The sequence below is a fragment of the Euprymna scolopes genome, chromosome 4 (assembly GCF_053919585.1).
Source record: "Euprymna scolopes isolate OS-2025 chromosome 4, ASM5391958v1, whole genome shotgun sequence".
In the NCBI taxonomy this organism is placed as follows: Eukaryota; Metazoa; Mollusca; class Cephalopoda; order Sepiida; family Sepiolidae; genus Euprymna; species Euprymna scolopes.
Window position 1 is genome coordinate 156076560 of NC_136485.1, and position 19181 is coordinate 156095740.

The 19181-nt window shown below is 34.2% G+C and overlaps 1 protein-coding gene across 1 annotated transcript in view; it reads right to left on the reverse strand.

Annotated features, from left to right (window-relative positions):
- LOC145269771 (uncharacterized) overlaps positions 1–19181 on the reverse strand; it is a 95199-nt gene that overhangs the window by 23659 nt on the left and 52359 nt on the right. The window contains exon 7 of the mRNA XM_080125496.1: positions 9610–9738. Coding sequence (XP_079981622.1) covers positions 9610–9738 — 129 coding nt within the window. The remainder of the gene's footprint in view (positions 1–9609; positions 9739–19181) is intronic.

A 19181-nucleotide genomic window follows, 5' to 3' on the forward strand; every position in this document is an offset into this window, starting at 1 on the left:
AATATTTTAAACGCATAAGTTAAAATTAAAAATTGATCTCACCTCCATCTTCATGGGTTGAGCACTTGGGTAAATGAAATCACTGGATGTCGTTAGTGATAATGCAAAAGCTATTTGTAAAAGAATGATGTATACTAAGCAGCTTATAATGCCTGTATAGGCATTAAGATTTCAATTGCTATGTAGCTTGTGCTGACTGCACAACAGCTAAGAAATTTGACTGCTAGCAAAATGTTTCAATCTCAGCTTGAAGCACTCGCAAGCCTAACCACAATGAAGAGATGTGATACAGCAAAACTAAAAACACTCTCGTCTGGGGAGGCTCCATGTTTTGACAAGCTTCTGGGTTTGACCTTTACTCCTGATCTGAAATGGAACACGTCCATAAAATCTGTTGCCCAGGTCGCTGGGAAAATGGTGGGATCCTTCTACCGCTCCAGAACATATCTCACTATTGACGCAATTCTCTATCTGTATAAAAGCCAAGTATGTCCAAGGATGGAGTACTGCTGCCACATCTGGGCTGGAGCTGCTAAAAACAGCCTATCCTGCCTTGACAGAGACGTTGCGAGCCTGTCTATGTTTTATCGTTATTTCCATGGCAAGTGCTCGTCCGAACTCCAATCTCTTGGCCCCCCTCGCCAATCTTTCACGAAAAACACCAGTCTAGCTGAACCACTGTCAGTAATTTTCCCCACTCATTCTCTGTGCCTAAATCAAAACGTAGATTCCATGAACAAAGCTTCTTTCTTAGAAATGCACACCTGTGGAACTCTTCCGTTTTCCTGTTTCTCACCTGACTACAACTTGGATGTCTTCAAGTCCAACATAAACAAATTCCTGATGAACCTCCCCCTTAAGTAAGACACTTTATCAAATCTCCAATACTAACGATTACTACGATGCTATCCCATTGATTACTGTACACGTAATAACCCTTATCCTCGAGTGGCTTCCAGGCCTTGATAAGTGGTGACCTCCATGTAAAAAAAAAACAAAAAAAAACATATATGGCGATGTGAAACAAGTTATTTAAAACAAATATTTGGTAGGATTGTATTTATATTTTAACTACTAGTTATAACTAGTTTGAATAAAATTTGGTAGTAAAAATAAAAAAAATATACATACATTAATAAATAATTGATTTTGCCATAAATCATTTTACCACTTGCTATATATTGGCATAACAAAATAAAAAAATAATTGTAACTTCTCTCCCAATTTTCGGATTTTATAATCATGGCCATATGCCTTTATTTTCTTTTAAAATTGATTTTTCTTCTGATGAGTTAATGGTGGAATAAATTCAAACAAGAATTGTGCTTGTCAACTTACTTAAAGAAATAAACGGTAAGATGGTCAACATCTTGAAATTTGAATTTTTGTCATTTATTTATATATATATATATATATATATATATATATATATATATATATATATATTGTTACATATTATGACTAGGTGAGTTAGGATTTTAGAAGCTGTATTTCTATTATCAATTGTACCATGAGCAAACATATTTTTATTTTCGCACAAACAGTTTATGAAGAACCAGAAAGAGCAAAGATGTGTGCCATTTTCTGTAAACCTTACCTCGTTAACATGTCTATTTCTGTTATGAGATGACATATGTCATAACCACTGCTAAAAGTACTTGTAACCTATTGCAATCATCCAATCATCCACTAAACACGTACATACAATCCACTCACGTATTTGGTCATGTGACTGACACCAATATAAGCCTTAAGAAGAGAGAGAGAAAAGACAAAGACTGACACATCTACTTTGAGACTTGGTCAGTCTAGCTTAACAAAAATTAAAAAGAAGAAAGTAACAAAGAAAAAGAGAAAGAAGGGAAAAAATAACTTGCATAAAATACCTGAGCTAGAAGAAATGCGATTTTAAATGGTATGAATGCTGACTGTGAACGACCGAGTCATTTTGGGAATATTTTAATGCCACCAATAATGAGTTGAAATAACTTGTGAAAACTAAATGCTAACCAATTAGCCAAAACTGTTACCTATAGTATTATAAGTACTAGCGGGACAGCATTCTGTAGATGTTCAGTGTAAATGGAGACGCTCTGATATTATAGTAACTTTTTTTTTTGTTAAAATCCAAATCTAAGCTAGCACGAATGCCCGGCGAAACCCGGTCGTAAAGTACACTTAAATATATTTTAATTCTTGCAGATTGCATATATATTATTATAGAGTTAATGTTCTATCGATTTTTACATATTATAAAGTTGCGATTTCAAAAATAAAAAAATATATCCATATGATTTGGGTGCATTAGCTTGAATCTAAACCAAAATAAAAACTTATGAAAACAATATATATATATATATATATATATATATATATATATATATTAGACATTAAGAGGAGATTATAGATAGATAAATATATGTAGAAAAAAAAAAAAAAAAAGGCGGGTCATCCTTCGTAGGGACGTGATGTCTCTCAACAAATAAGGTTGTTCCGTAATCGTGTCTGGGGAGTCGGCTAATTTCAGTTAAGTTTGTAAGATGTGATATCTACCGCCTGCATACCAGTAGTAACTATTTTAGTTGTATATGACGCGTTGCTCGTCACATCGTAGAATGTAGAACTGGATGAAAATATAAGAATTTAAAAAAATCGAGGCATAGTCAATAGATTGCGCCTTGGCCCATATCGTTAGGTTGTCAGTATTGCACACTTCATGAGTGCGACGACCTGGGTTCGCGCCTATGTCGGAGCACGTCACTGATGAGATGCAGTACATCGAAACCCACTTTGGGTCTGGCGTTGTCCGTTGTCGATGCAATTGCTCGATTCTATCTAATTCTGGGTTCTAGCTTTATCCTGAAAGGTGTATGTGAACAGGAATTTATATATATATATATATATATATATATATAACTTGAGTTCCTTTAACCATAATCAAAACCAAAACTTATGAAGAATTCTTGATAAAATTATTTATAAAAAAAAATAGATTACTGGAGTGCAATCAGTTATAATCAAAACCGAAACCAAAACTTAAGAATTCTTGGTAAAATTATTTATGACAAGAAATGGGAGTTCATAACAATTAAACGACCCGGATGTAAGCGTGGCACAGAAAATAACACACACGCTTTGGTATTAATATATAGATATCACCACAGCGTAATGATCGTTAGTGATGGAAGTTGGGTAGAATTTAATTATTTAAGGAGACAGGTGAACAAGAACTTGTTTGCATTGGACTTGAAGACAACCATGTTGTAGTCAACTGGGAAAGTAGTTACAGAACAGAATTACTCTTCTTAGTGACACGCAATATGGTTTCCGTTCTGCTAGATCTACAGCAGATGTGCTTACAGTTATATCTCATAGGATTAGCGAATCTCTCAACAGAGACTACCTTTCTAGGGCAATTGCTCTTGACATATCAAAGGCCTTTGATAGGGTATGGCATAAAAGTTTACTTCACAAGATCTACAGCTATGGTATAGCTGGAAATGTCTTCTCAATTATTAAATCATTTCTCTTTGATAGGTTCATAAGAGTAGTGGTTGATGGGCAGAAATCAGAAGCTCTTTGTATTAATGCTAGAGTCCCTCATGGGTCCATCCTGGGCCCAACTCATTTCCTGATCTATATTAATGATCTCCCAAATCACATCCTTACATCATTCGTAGACATCTATGCTGATGACACTACTATCTATGGTAGCACATCTAAGACAGTAAATGACCAAGTTCTCTCTGATTCTCTCTTCTCTGATCTTGAGCACATGGTACAATGGGGAAAGAGGTGGCTGGTTACTTTTAATACATCTAAAACCAAGCTCCTATCTTTACATCATCAATGTTCTGATGCCTATCTGGCATCAATTGAAATGAATGGCTCTCGTCTTGGGGAGGTTTCATGTTTTGACAAGCTTCTGGGCTTGATCTTTACTCCTGATCTTAAATGGAACACATACATTAAATCTGTTGCCAAGGCCGCTGGAAAAATGGTGGGATCCTTCTATCGATCCAATAGATATCTCACTACTGATGCAATTCTCTATCTATATAAGAGCCAGGTACATCCAAGGATGGAGTACTGTCGCCACATCTGGGCAGGAGATGCTAGAAAGGACTTATCCTGCCTTAATAGAGTTCAAAATAGATTTCGTAGCCTTGTGGGGGATGTCCTTTTCTCTTCCCTGCAACCTCTTTCTCACAGAAGAGATGTTGCGAGTTTGTCTCTGCTTTATCATTATTTTCATGGCAGGTGCTCGTCTGAGCTCCATTCTATGGTCCCCCCCCTCACCAAACTTTCACAAGAAACATCCGCCTAGCAGAAAACACTATCACTAGTTTCCCCTCACTCTTTATCTGTGCCTTAACCTAAGTGTAGATTCCATGAACAAAGCTTTTTTCTTAGAACTGCACGCCTACGGAATTGTCTTCCATTTTCCTGCTTTCCAGCTGACTACAATATGGTTGCCTTCAAGTCTAACGTAAACAAGTTTTTGATGAGCCGTTCCATATAAGTTAACAAATTTACCGAATTTCCATTACTAACGATTACTATATTGTCCAATTTCTACTGTACACTCTTTAACCCTTATCCTCAAGTGGCCTCTTGGCCTTGATGGTGATGCCTATGTAAAAAAAAAAACAATGTGTACCCGTGTGCTGTGATTTTCTTGCACTGTTTGCCATATTTTTTCTCCGTCTTTACAACCGAAAATACTCAAACGAAAAATATAATACAAAGCCATGTTACTTCATGGACAACACGTCATCTCAACAACAGAGTTTTTGACTTCATATTGATGTTTAAAGAAAGTCAAGCCCAGCAATGCTTTATCGTATATCAACTTTTTACACCAACATGTTATGGCATATCAATCCTTTACACCAACATGTTACAGCATATCAACCCTTTACACCAACATGTTACAGCATATCAATCCTTTACACCAACATGTTATGGCATATCAATCCTTTACACCAACATGTTACAGCATATCAATCCTTTAGACCAACATGTTACAGCATATCAATCCTTTACACCAACATGTTATGGCATATCAATCCTTTACACCAACATGTTACAGCATATCAACCCTTTAGACCAACATGTTACAGCATATCAATCCTTTACACCAACATGTTACAGCATATCAACCCTTTACACCAACATGTTATGGCATATCAATCCTTTAGACCAACATGTTACGGCATATCAATCCTTTAGACCAACATATTACGGCATATCAACTTTTTACACCAACATGTTACAGCATATCAATCCTTTAGACCAACATGTTATGGCATATCAACCCTTTACACCAACATGTTATGGCATATCAACTCTTTACACCAACATGTTATGGCATATCAACTCTTTACACCAACATGTTATGGCATACCAATCCTTTACACCAACATGTTACGGCATATCAATCCTTTACACCAACATGTTATGGCATATCAATCCTTTACACCAACATGTTATGGCATATCAATCCTTTACACCAACATGTTACGGCATATCAATCCTTTACACCAACATGTTACAGCATATCAATCCTTTACACCAACATGTTACGGCATATCAACTTTTTACACCAACATGTTACAGCATATCAATCCTTTACATCAACATGTTACAGCATATCAACCCTTTAGACCAACATGTTACGGCATATCAACTTTTTACACCAACATGTTACAGCATATCAATCCTTTACATCAACATGTTACAGCATATCAACCCTTTACACCAATATGTTACGGCATATCAACTTTTTACACCAACATGTTACAGCATATCAATCCTTTACATCAACATGTTACAGCATATCAACCCTTTAGACCAACATGTTACGGCATATCAACCCTTTACACCAACATGTTACGGCATATCAACCCTTTATACCAACATGTTACGGCATATCAATCCTTTACACCAACATGTTATGGCATATCAACCCTTTACACCAACATGTTACGGCATATCAACTCTTTACACCAACATGTTATGGCATACCAATCCTTTACACCAACATATTATGGCATATCAACTTTTTACACCAACATGTTATGGCATATCAACTCTTTACACCAACATATTATGGCATACCAACCCTTTCTAGCAACATCTCATAGCATATCAACACTTTCCAGCAACAAACGCGACAAGCAAACTCACAAGGACATTTGGCAAACACTGTAAACTACTGAAGCTCACAACGACTTCACCGACAGAAGTTACCGCAGCCAAACAGCAGTTAAACTGCAACTTGCACACAACGAAACTCATTCCCGGACGTTCACAATCCAACTGATTCATTGATTACACTGATCACATGAACAACATTGACACTATGCTTTTCTACGGATGGACCCGTTTCCTCGCAGACTCACTTGCAAACGTATGTGCTAATCTCAACAACTCGCTTTTCTCAGAACGGAATAATTTCCTCGTACAACTCGCTTTTCTCAGAACGGAATAATTTCCACATAGACACATTTGCGACCAACGCAAGCTAACTTCAACCAACTATACTGACACTTGCGCATGCTTCCTAGACTCTGCAAAACAATACGGTCTACACCCGCAATCATTCGCACTTACGATTCACAATGTCGTCCTGTGATGTTTTCGCACAGTTACACAAGCTTCAAACTCTTTTGTTAATATCTTTTCCTGCTGCAACCTTTTTTCTTCTTAGCCTCTGGCTATCTAAAGGAGGCGTGTTATGGGCAGATGCCTTTTGGAACTGATATGCAATTACATACGTCTTGCACACAATTATTCAATTATGCACCGGTTATCTGCCCTTGTCATGATAGGGGGTATTCTCTACTGCCTGTTTTGTTTTCTTTACCCACTTCCTTTATCTGTCTTTCTCTTTCATTCAAATTGTCCAAGTTGATGCATGCAATTTTTCCACGTGCCCCGACAGACATGTTATCCTTTTCTGTACTTGGTAAACTTACTCCTGATTGTTTATTACTATGTCTCATCTATTAATGGCAACCTCCGACCTTCAATGCAACAGCTCCTATGAAATATTGAACACACAACCTACAGATCGGTGACCTCAATCCCAACAAGCGGTCAACACTGATCACTACAAAGGTTATATTGGCCGAAACATGTGAATAACACTCGAGATGAGATCAGTAGTCTGAATAATTCAAATTATTAATCCTCATCTCAAAAATTTACAAAAATATTTAATGGGTGTGTTTCACTAGGCATACAGAAGTATATAAATGTTTCTCATGTGTTTTGTCCCTCCCCAAACTAGCATAAGTGAGATTTAGGCAGCAAATATCTGAGTTTTGATTGGTTGAAAGAATCTAGTGATTTAAGCTTGTCCAATTGAGAGTCGAAATGTGAAACAACATTCATAGCTGCTGCTGCTTCTAACTATAATCCTAGTTTTGTTAGAATGTTGAGGAGAAAGGAACCCTAAAATGATGGATTTAAAAATTTTCATCTTTGCTTAAAAAAAAAAAAAATAAATAAATAAAAACTTCCATCTGAATTATAAACAAACCAATCAGTTCAAAATAAATGACAGGGATGCAAGCTGGAGAGTCAGACGACTCCAAGAAATGACACATATACTAAAAATAGAAAAATTACTAAGCACACTAAGCATAGAAATTAGCAGCATATGGGAACCTCTAATTGTAGGAAAAACAAAAATTTGTACAACCCCCCCCTCCTTAAAATTTTAATGGTAAAAGGGAGATAATCTCCTGTCAAACTTTATCACAGTTGCCTCCCATTCGTCAACCAAATTTTTTTCACACATGTGAAACTATGGTAAAAAAAACAAAAAACAACCTCAAGAATACAAAACCATCTACGGAGCCAGTAATTTTTCTTCTTTCTTTTCCAAGATAATGACCAACATGCTTGACGAATGTCGAAGGCTACACCGACTGAAACATTGTACGAAAAACAAGATGAGAACAGTAATCTGAACAAAACCCAATCAGTTGTTTTATAAATAAAAAGAATATGGTTTTTCATTTCTTTTCATCAATAGTGAATTTTGCAGCATTTTATGAGTCGTTACTTATAAAGATCAATATCCACTTAAACATAAGGATTCCTATTTACTTGCCTCCCCACGAGGGCAGACTTAGACACAGGGTTAGTTTCTAATGTGGGGAAAATCCAGTTTCTCAAAAAGAGGTACTCTGGATAGGAAAAAAAAAATTAAAATTGTCTTAGTCATGAAGGATTTCTCCTCCACTGACTGAGGACAGAAAAGGTGAAGTGTAGTATCTGTGATCTTGGTCTGAAGGCCAATTGTTTCAAGGATAAGGCTTAATGAAATGGAAATGCCAGTTAAATGATGAATAATATTATGAGAAGATTCAAAACAGTGACTGGAATGAACAAAATTTTGTTACTTATGAGAACAGTTTTATGGCAAGTATAGTTGACATTGGATTTAAAGACAGTCTGCAAGGAAGCAATTACAAGTTAATGTGTTCCACAGTTCTTTATCACATTCAGATTGAGATACATAGATGATGGTTGTGGCCAAAACAAAGATCAGCACTCAAATAATTCATGAAATGACAACAAAATTTTACAAATTTTTCAGAAAATGTTTTAGTAACTAATCACACACAACGCTATTTTATGGTTAATAGCGAACGAGTTAAAATAAAACTGTATGACAAGTTTGTGTATTTATCGATCTAAACAAGTTCTGGTTTTGAAAATTCTCACAAGTAAATGGTGTGATTTAATTTTAAGATCTTGCCGAAAATGTAGGTCAAAACATGAAAATATCCATAAATTGATTTTTATAGAAATAATTAATACTGACAGAAAAGTTTTTTTGCTTTTTTTTAATATAGTAAATAAAAATACCCATAAACTGATTTTGTTTTTAAAATAAATGTTTTTTCACATATTTTTTCTCAGATTAAAAGAACATAAATTAGCAGGGTATTCAAATTAAGTAATGCCTTTTTTTTTTTTTTTTTACACAGGAATCACCACTTATCAGGGCCCAGAGGCCACTCGAGGATAAGGGTATATGGGTTTACTTCTGAAGAGTTTCAAAACCGGAACGTGTTTGGATTGGTAACCATGCAACATAACCAACTGTAATGTCAAACAAACAACGGCAAATTCAAAGTGATTGTATAAAATTTGTGGTTGAACGTGTTAAATTTTAAATATATATATATATATATATATATATACATTTAGAAAGCAAGCAATGCAATCCGGTTTTATGATCAGATGCATAAAAAGAAAAAATTTCTCTAAAATAATTTGAAAATATGACAAATATTTCCTATTTAAAATTTCTTTCTAAAATACTGAAAGCTTAATAATAATAATAATAATAATAATAGAAATAAAAAGAAAAAAATTCTCTAAAATAACTTGAAAATATGACAAATATTTCCTATTTAAAATTCCTAATAATAATAGAAATAAAAAGAAAAAAAATTCTCTAAAATAATTTGAAAATATGACAAATATTTCCTATTTAAAATTCCTTTCTAAAATACTGAAGGCTTAATAATAATAATAATAATAATAATAATAATAGAAATAAAAAGAAACAAGGTGGACCAGACAAACCTTGTTTCTTGAATTTAAAATTAATTTTTGACCGACTTGTCGATGGTAAAGCATTTTTCACACTGGCAGCCAATTGAAGGTGAGCTAAGTCAGAGTTGCTGTGTTGGTCAAGGAGTTCAAAATCTGAATCTGTGAAAAGACGGGGATGGCATCAGGCAAAAGAGTATTTAGTGAAGAAATTAAAAATGTTATGAGGAAAAAGAGCGATCAGTAAGAAAAAGGGTTTTCTTTGGCATTCATCTCTGAAACATGGATTAAAACTAATATCTATTATAGTACAGAATACATTTTAACAGTATTAGTTCAGCTTTAAAAAACAGTTAAAAAATATAAACACATCTTGGTGCTATTAAACTTTCTTGACTGGAACATTTTGTTTATTTTTCCCCTTTTGTATTTTTACCGATTTTAAGTTTGCACCAACAAAATCATAAAGATGGGAACACTTTCAATCAAAATTCACAATGATATGGACGCATTTACCCTCCCCAATAAATTATTTTTCAAAGCATTCGTTAAAGTCTTCTAACTTAATACTAAACCTAACCTTAACTAGCAACCATTTGTACTTAGGGTTGGTGGTAAAAATAATTTTCGTCAAATAACTTCGAATACAAGTATTGCTTGGAAATGGGAAACCATTTACGTTAAATTAATATATGAAACCGATTTCCCTCTGTAAAATAATTGATATTTCAGTTTTATCCTTTCTAACAAGTTTTTCGGGATGTTTACATGCTATCATCTAAAATAAAAGTAGAATCTTATGGGGAGAGGGGAGAGGTAATAAAATATTTTTCTCATTACAGTTTTATTTTAACAACACTGTAAGATTAGGTTTTGTTTTTTGTTTTTTTCCACACAGGAATCACTACTTATCAAGATCCGAAGGCCACTCGAGGATAAGGGTTAATGGGTACACATTAATCAATGTGATTATAGCATAGTAAACATAAGTAGTGGAAATTTTGTAAATTGGATTACTTAGGGGGACGGTTCATCAAGAACTTGTTTATGTTGGACTTGAAGACAATCAGATTTTAGTCAGCTGGAAAGCAGGCAATCGGAAGAGAGTTCCATAGACATACAGTTCTAAGAAAGAAGCTTTGTTCGTTGAATCTATATTTAGGCTTAGGCACAGATAAAGAGTGGGGAAAATTATTGATAGTGGTTTTGGCTAGACGAGTGTTTTTTGTGAAAGTTTGGCGAGGGGGGACCATAGATTGAAGCTCAGACAAGCACTTGCCATGAAAATAACGATAAAGCAGAGACAGGCTCGCAAAATCTCTTCTGTGAGAAAGAGGTTGCAGAGAAGAAAAAGGGGCATCCCCACTAAGCTACAACGTCTATTTTGAACTCTGTCAAAGCAGGATAAGCTGCTTCTAGCAGCTCCTGCCCAGATGTTGGCCGTACTTGGCTTTTGTATAGGTAGAGAATTACATCAAGAGTGAGATATCTACTGGAGCGGTAGAAGGATCCTACCATTTCTCCAGTGACCTTGGCAATGGATTTGATATACGTGTTCCATTTCAGATCGGGAGTGAAAGTCGCCCAGAAGTTTGTCAAAAGATGAAGCCTCCCCAAGACAAGAGCCATTCATTTCAATTGATGCCAGATGAGTATTAGAGCGTTGATAATGTAAAGATAGAAACTTGGTTTTAGATGCATTAAAGGTAACCAACCACCTCTTTCCTCATTCATTGTACCATGTGCTTAAGATCAGAGGAGAGAGAATCAAAGAGAACTTAGTCGTTTACATAAACCATACTGAAGCAGAACTAATCCTAAGTAGCCTGAACTGGCTTCCTCCAAAGGAGGAAGTTTCATAGGACTATCAAATTCACAGACTGTTCACACAGTTGTTTGTACATCCCTGTCAGAAGAGATGACAATATTTAATTTTTTTAATTCTTGAAGGGTGGTGTCGATGTCCTAAATACATTACCTGGTATTCCCAAATGCTCACCTATCTGGTACTGCTCAGGCTAAATATTGCTTAATTTTAGTAATCTAATGAGAATTGATGTGCCAAAGCGATTACAGCATACTATACAAAAATCCAAATTAACCAAAACAAAATTGCTCCAGTCAAGAAAGTTCGAAAGTACTCATATCTCTGCTCCTATGAAGATATGACAAAATTCTTAAGTTACCTGTAATAAAACAAAATATAAATTGGAAAAACACACCTTCAAAATATTTGTGTTTAAGTAAATAAAAAAAAAATCAGACTCCAAAATTCATAGAAAAATAAGATGTTATTTCAATAAGAAACTAAAATAATCAGTGTTGTTTTTTTAATAAAAATCACATCAAAATTTTTAAATTAATCAGATTGTTGAATATTCATCCGCAAATTAAAGAAAAGTTTTAATAAAATTTTTATTTACAGATTCTAAAAGTGTGTCATTACAAATCAGAATTCATATTGATTACGTTGATTTCTCATGTATTTATTTTTACGCCTTTTAGTTATTTTATCAGGTATAACAATATCAGCACCATTCTATAAATAGGTCTACCTACTCAGGTTGCAGTGAAGCTAAACCACTTATCTACACTAATTGAGAATTAGCTACATTGTTAAAATGTGCATCTTCATTTCTTTAGACGTCTTAGACTTTATTTTTCATAATAATATTAATAAAAGCCATGGAAATTCCCGTTAAAATATAGCCATACTAAATTATAATCCCAAAGAGCCAAGTTCCTTCCCCCTTTATTAAAGGTCAGCTTTTACTTTGTGTATTTATGGAATAGATCAAAATCAAACACCCTGAAAGATTTTTTACAGAAAATTTCATAGGCTTTTGTTAAGTAGTTTTATTGTAAGCAAATTCAGACTTTTTCCTGGCATATAATGTTAGATATTGCATATTCTTGCACTCAACCCATGTTTCGATGAATAACTAATAAGATATGCACATGTTAGCAGCTTTCATATTGGATTCTACTTTAATGTAATCAGTTTATATTTTACTTTATATCATTTATCTCATCTCATCTCCATCATCTTTCAGGACACTTCACCACCGAATTTACACGACTTCTCCAGTTCTCTCAATCTCGCATGACAGTTTGCAGGTCTCGGGCACTTTTCAATCCTGTGTCCGGTAGCAGGTTGCCAATGTAGGTCATTCTCCTTCTACCACGGTGTGGGTGTCCATCTGTTGGTATCCAGAAAACTAGCTTGCTTGCTTGCTTCCTCTTTGCTGTTTCTCATGAAGTGACCGGCGACTCTCATCCTTCTCTGCTGCACTTTCAGTGATACTGGTAGTAGGTCATCATAAAGCTATCAGTTTGCTTCGTGGTTCCTCCATGATGTACTGAGGGCCATCCGGAGTATCAGTGTGCTCTTCTTCAGCAAATTTGTAAGAGTCCATGCCTCAGCACCATAGAGAAGGACTTTTTCTACTCTGGCAACAAAGAGTCTTGTTGCCACAGTTTAAATTTTATTTAGTTTATATAGTATAGCAAATTAAAACTGAATCAGGTTATTGCTTGTACCCTGACTCCTAAAAGACAGTGAACAGGATTCACAGAAAGCTAAGTCGAGCCGTCATTAACTAATTTAAAGTTTAACAAAAACAAAAAAAAAAAGAGACAAAAAGTTACAAATCTTTAACAAGCAGAACCTCCGACAAACATTAATTATTGCAACCGACTAGAATTGACTGGCAGACTAGTCACCAAACAAACCGACTGGATAAACCAAATGCGTACTTATTTATATGAAGCCCAAAATATCATTAATTGGCCAGGAAAATGGGTGATTTGCATAACCAGATGTGGCTCACTTCATTATCCTGGATGTCTGTCTATAATCACTTGTTTGAGGTAGCTATCATCCTTTTTCAACTGAAGACATAGCACAGAAATAAGTGGTACTCCGACTGCCATGAGCAGCCATTGTCACCAGTGGGCAGCCAGTAATTCGTTTCATGAGATATTTTGACTTCAGTTCTATGCAAACAGAATGCCAAACTGAGTTAACAGAACCCAACTCTAATCTTATATTAATTAATCATGTCAATAAAAAGCAATTAACAAAGAAATGCAATTAAAAAATGCATTAGGAAAAGTTTAAAAAATAACAAACATTAATAAAAAGGAATAAACCTGTTAGGTGTTTTGTTTTTTCATCAATCAAAACAACATCAAAAGCAAAAGGTGCATGAATAGCATCTGTTATTAAATTCTCTACTGAAAATTAAAAATTAAAAATCAGCATTTCATGCAAGTGCATTAATTTTAAACCAACAATGAAAACACAAATGTCACATAAGTTTCAATGAATTATTTTCCAACATGAATTAAAATACCAAAATGTCAAATCATAACCAAAAAAATAAATGATTTTTTTTTAAGTTACCAACAACCCCATTATTACTACAGCAGTACTCAATGAAAAGTTTTACCTACCATCTTTTTCTTCTTACTGTAAAATCCATTTTTCACATACCTTTCTAGCTACCCTATCAACTATTGTAATTCTCTTTACCTTTACCAATGCTGGGTTGGATGTAAAACTACATTTGCTGGTGAAGCACCAATTTGGAACTTTGGGGAGTGGGAATCACTTCTTGATTGTGATTACTCTCACATCCACTAATCCCAGAGTGGTAGTACCCGTTAAGGTCCAAATTATTTTTTTATTAAAACTTATTAAGATAAACTTATCAAATTATACTTTATCAATTGCAGACAATTTACATAATACATAATACATAATAGACATATTTGTTAACAAAAATAGAATCTACAAAATATTTAAAAACTAGAACTAGAGGGATAAAAACTTACTAAAATACTACTAGATGTGGCATTAAATAACTAAAAAAAAAGGGTTGATATGCCATAAAACAATCAAACCAAACCATGATTCTAATAATTGAGTCATAGCTGATATTGATCATACCATTATTATTAATGTCAGTATAGTTAACAAAAACAAGGAATTGCTAAGAAATAAAAAATTTTATTAAATATCTGAAAAGCTTAAGAAAAAGCGTTATTGTATATCTGAATACACAACACAATTGTTTTAATAACGTTTATAAAAGCTTAAATATCGCAATAAAATGTTAAATTGCTTTTTTACATCTATTTGTATCTATCTTTTTTTTTTATATATAATAAAGTTAGTTTATTGATTTTGGTCATCAATAGTTTTATTCCTACAAACTAGATACTCAAATCTATTTAGATGAAATGATCTGGTCTTAGTTCAACTATGTTATTAAAAAAATAAAATTTTTAATTAATTTTACCAATTTTTATATTTACTCCAATTGATATTTAATTTTGAAAGAGACAGTATTTCTATACCCAGTGTCAGGCTGCAGAAAATTATATTGATTCCAAAAAGGTAAAAAAAAAAAAAAAAAAAAAAAGGGGGGGGATAAATTCTGTAATAGAAAAAGTAATTTGAAAAAAAAAAAAAAAAAAAAGCATAAAATAATGGATTTATGATTTCCAATTGTATTGCAGACTGGTTCATCTACCCAACATAAATGAGCTTTTCTATATCTTGCAAAATCATCCTGATACAGGAAGAATATTACATGCAGGTTTCAAAGCTAAAAAGATTTCCAAACTAGTATTAAAATATCTGATCTATAGACAAAACAGGGAGGAGTGAAAACACAAATGATGCAATCAACCAAATGTCTTGTGAAATGAACTGTAAAAACTGCACGGGTGCATACAAACAACTTATACAATTCTACACAATCACTAACAAACAATTCCTTTTCTACAGAAAGTATCATTCCGTTTTATTCCAGATTTATGATGAAGAGAACACAGAAACCAAATATTTGCAACGTCATAAGGAAGTATGAAGGCTAAAAAAAAAAAGAGGTTTACATTTGAGATGAAGAATATTTGGCATCTAATATAAACCAATCTCCCTATGCCTAATAAAAAGCTTACGCAGAAATGGTGCTAAAGTAACCTCCTTCATTTGTTTTGAATAAAAATAAAGATGAGTTGCTCAGTACTTATTTACAATCACACTGTTATGTAAATATAAATAAGTAAATGTCTTGACCTCTGCGTTCTCTACCAAATTACTCAGACAATTTCTGGTATAAACATTTGAAATTTGACATAAAGGGTATTCAGAGATAGGGTAAGCTTTTTAATCGGTTTGGGTCGAAATTTTTTAGTTACGAATATATAAATGTATGTATGTATGTATGTATGTTTGCATGTCTGCCTAAGACTTTCAACAGAGGCGACAGATTTTACCAAAATAAGTATGGTTTTGAAGTTCGACCTTTCGGACGACAAATATCGAAAAATTGGCTAAAAACATTAATATCTTCACCTTCAACTGCACACTTTTCTACCAGGGGGGGGGGTCGCTTTTTTCGCCGATATTTTTGAAAGTCATCCTCTCCTTTCGATTGTCTAGCTTTAATTTAAACACAAGTCACTTCCGGTTTGGCGATGATCATAACAGCAAAGACGTCAGGGTTTTTTTCCTGTTCCTTTCGTCCTTCATGGTACGGGTTCAAGCTTGCCTTCTTACTACCACTTTTTTTTTTTTTTTGCGCAACATACACATCCAAACACCTAGTCAACGTTGGGCTGAAATGCTAGTCATTAATATTGGCAAAGTTATTAACATCTAAATGATGGTTCAGTAATGAAGGCCACTTCTCTCAGGTCAAATCAACAACAAGAACTCTGTATTTTGGAAATCTCAAGTGACAGACGAAATCCTGCAGAGACCATTACACTCTGCATGAGGTGTTATCTTAAAACAAAGCATCATACAATAATAATTTTGGTTTGAGAATGTCGTTGGAAACAGTTATTACCATCCTATTCTGTTTAACATCCGCTTTTAGAAATTGACTTGCAAACTAACCTATCACTGGCCAAGTCTTTATTTATCCATCTTTCTCTCAAGTTCATTCTTATTACTTTCTTTCATATTCTTGTACTTGGCTTCTTCTGTGAACTGACCTTGCTATCTCAACTGTTTTTCATCTACCAACCCAAAAACTCATCCGTTCTTTCAACCCGGTCATACTATCAAAGTTTCCTGTTTTGCACACATCTCCATAAACTGTCCAAATAAATGCTTGCTCTGAGATCTAAGACTGCATTTAGGATTCAAATTACACATTATGTCATATTCATGCCATCTCTTCATGCTACACATGTTCTCAAGCCTCACTGCATAGGTTAACTTCCATATCTCATACTGCATACATATGCCTGATAGACTATTCCCTTAGTTGAAAGTAAATGGAATACGGCATTAGTGTCAAGTACACATTCAGAATATGTTGTATAATTTTTTTTCATTTTATAATAAGAGAAGTTGAATGACCACTCATTTTGTTCCACTTCAGCTTTTAGGAAAACCAAAGTTTTGTTTTTCTTGTCTGATTCATGTTATGAGCATATAGATAGGTCATATGTTTGTTTTTATATGGTTTTTCACTGATGTATTGTCAGATCTTGCTTCTGGGAAATTAAAATAGGACTCCCATACATCTATTTATTTCAGTATGGAATTTTTCTATTGATCAAAGAATTTGTATTGAAAATAGTCTCCAGACAATACAAAGTAAATCAATGAATAATAAAAGCCACACAGGCACTGTTTTATTTTAATCATTTTCATCAATAAAATTACCCATTTCTGTGTTAATGCCAATGCATTCTTTTTAGTGTGTTTACCCTGCCAATTCATGCTCATTTTCATTATGTGTAGGGACTTGAACATGGATTTTTATGTTAGTAATTATATCTTATTTTTATCCTGGCTAATGTTTTTCTTTGACAAACCTCCTCTCTGATAAATAATATATATGTATATGTGTGAATGCAACCATTTCTTTGATTGCTATTTCTCCATCATTGTTATTTATCCACTCACTTCTGACCCTCATGTGTTCCTAAGAAAACATATTCAACATGATGGGGTAGATCTTGAATAATAGTGCTGCTAGAATAACAAATGAAATGCAATACCAAATATCCACATTTTATAGTTGCATGACCAAAAAAGAAAGAAAAAAGAATCACTTATCAAACAATTTAGAAACATTTCAAATTCTGTATTCATTTTGAAGGTTTACAAATTAAAGTGAAACACTTGAATTGTTTATCCCCATCTTTGCTGTGATCCTTTAACTTACATCTTTACAATTTCGTTAGTTGCAAACTAATCTTAACGATTTTAATTTTGAATAACTCAGCAACAAGTTCTGGGTGCAGTATGCACATCAGGAAAAGCACCTCCACACCTTTACGGTACGCAATTTGAGGAGGATTCTGGGTGTCAAATAGTTTGACTTCATCACCGACACCAAGGTCTTTGACAGTACAGATGTGTCTAGTATGTACACTCTTGCATCAGCATTGACTGTCCTGGCTTGTACATGTCCGCCAGATGCAGGATGGCAGAATCCTAAAACACTTCTACGGACAACTGAAAACCGACAAGAGAAAAAGGGGTTGTCCCCAACATTGATTCAAAGATTTGTGTAAAATAAAAATGAAAGAGGTCAGCATAGACCTTGGAAACTGGGAGGCACTTGTTAACCAGCATGACTTCTGGGGGCACCATGTCACTAGCAACGTCAAGACAAGTGAGGATAAGCTTAACTAGTTACGGTAGGAGCAAACTCGATGCAAAGAATAACTGCGCTGCTCACTGCCAACACTCCACCTCCCTTCAGAGCATGGAACCAAGATCAATGAACACCAATCTAAGATAGAAAAGGCAAAACGTGTGTGTGTTTGTATGTCTGCCAAAAACTTTCGACACACACATCGAATCTTGACGAGATCAGTATCATTTTGAAGCTTGATGTCTCTGACGACAAATACAAAGAATTGGCCAAAAACATTAATTCCTTCACCCTCAACTCGCCATTTTTTTTTGTTTAGATTTTTGCAAGTCATTGTCTCCGTTGAATTGAGTATGCTTAATTTCAACACTCAACTTCCGGTTTCACCATGGATGCATCAGCTAAGATACTAGGTTTCTTTTTCCTCCTCCGCATTATAGGTTCGAGCCTGCTTGCCTGCCTACTACCACTTTTTTTTTTTTTTTTTTAACAACACTTTTCTCCACCCAGGCTGCCTACTATTGTTTTGACCCCCCCCCCTCCCTCATCACCACTTTTTTTTTTTTCGGAGTTCCTTACTACACCACCTCTACATATGTGGGCAATGCCAGGTACCCCCGCTAGTGAATAATAAAGGCCACACAGGCACCGTTTCATTTTAATCAATAAAGTTACCCATTTCTGTGTCAGGATAACAAAAATAAGTGAACAAAATTACAGAAATTGGTCAAAGCTTTTGAAGAAAAAAAAAAAAAAGATTGATACAAAAATTGAAATGATTTAAAAATTATCAATAAATAATAAATTACAAAGTGAACAAAAATGAAGGGACAACAAGACAAAAACAAAATATAATGAAACAGAAAATGTGAAAAGACAGCAGTGTGTAAACCGAAGAAAATAAAAAAAGAGTCAAACTTGCTTCTACATTCACATTTATTGCTGTTTTAGAGCATGACACCAATGATGATAGAAAGT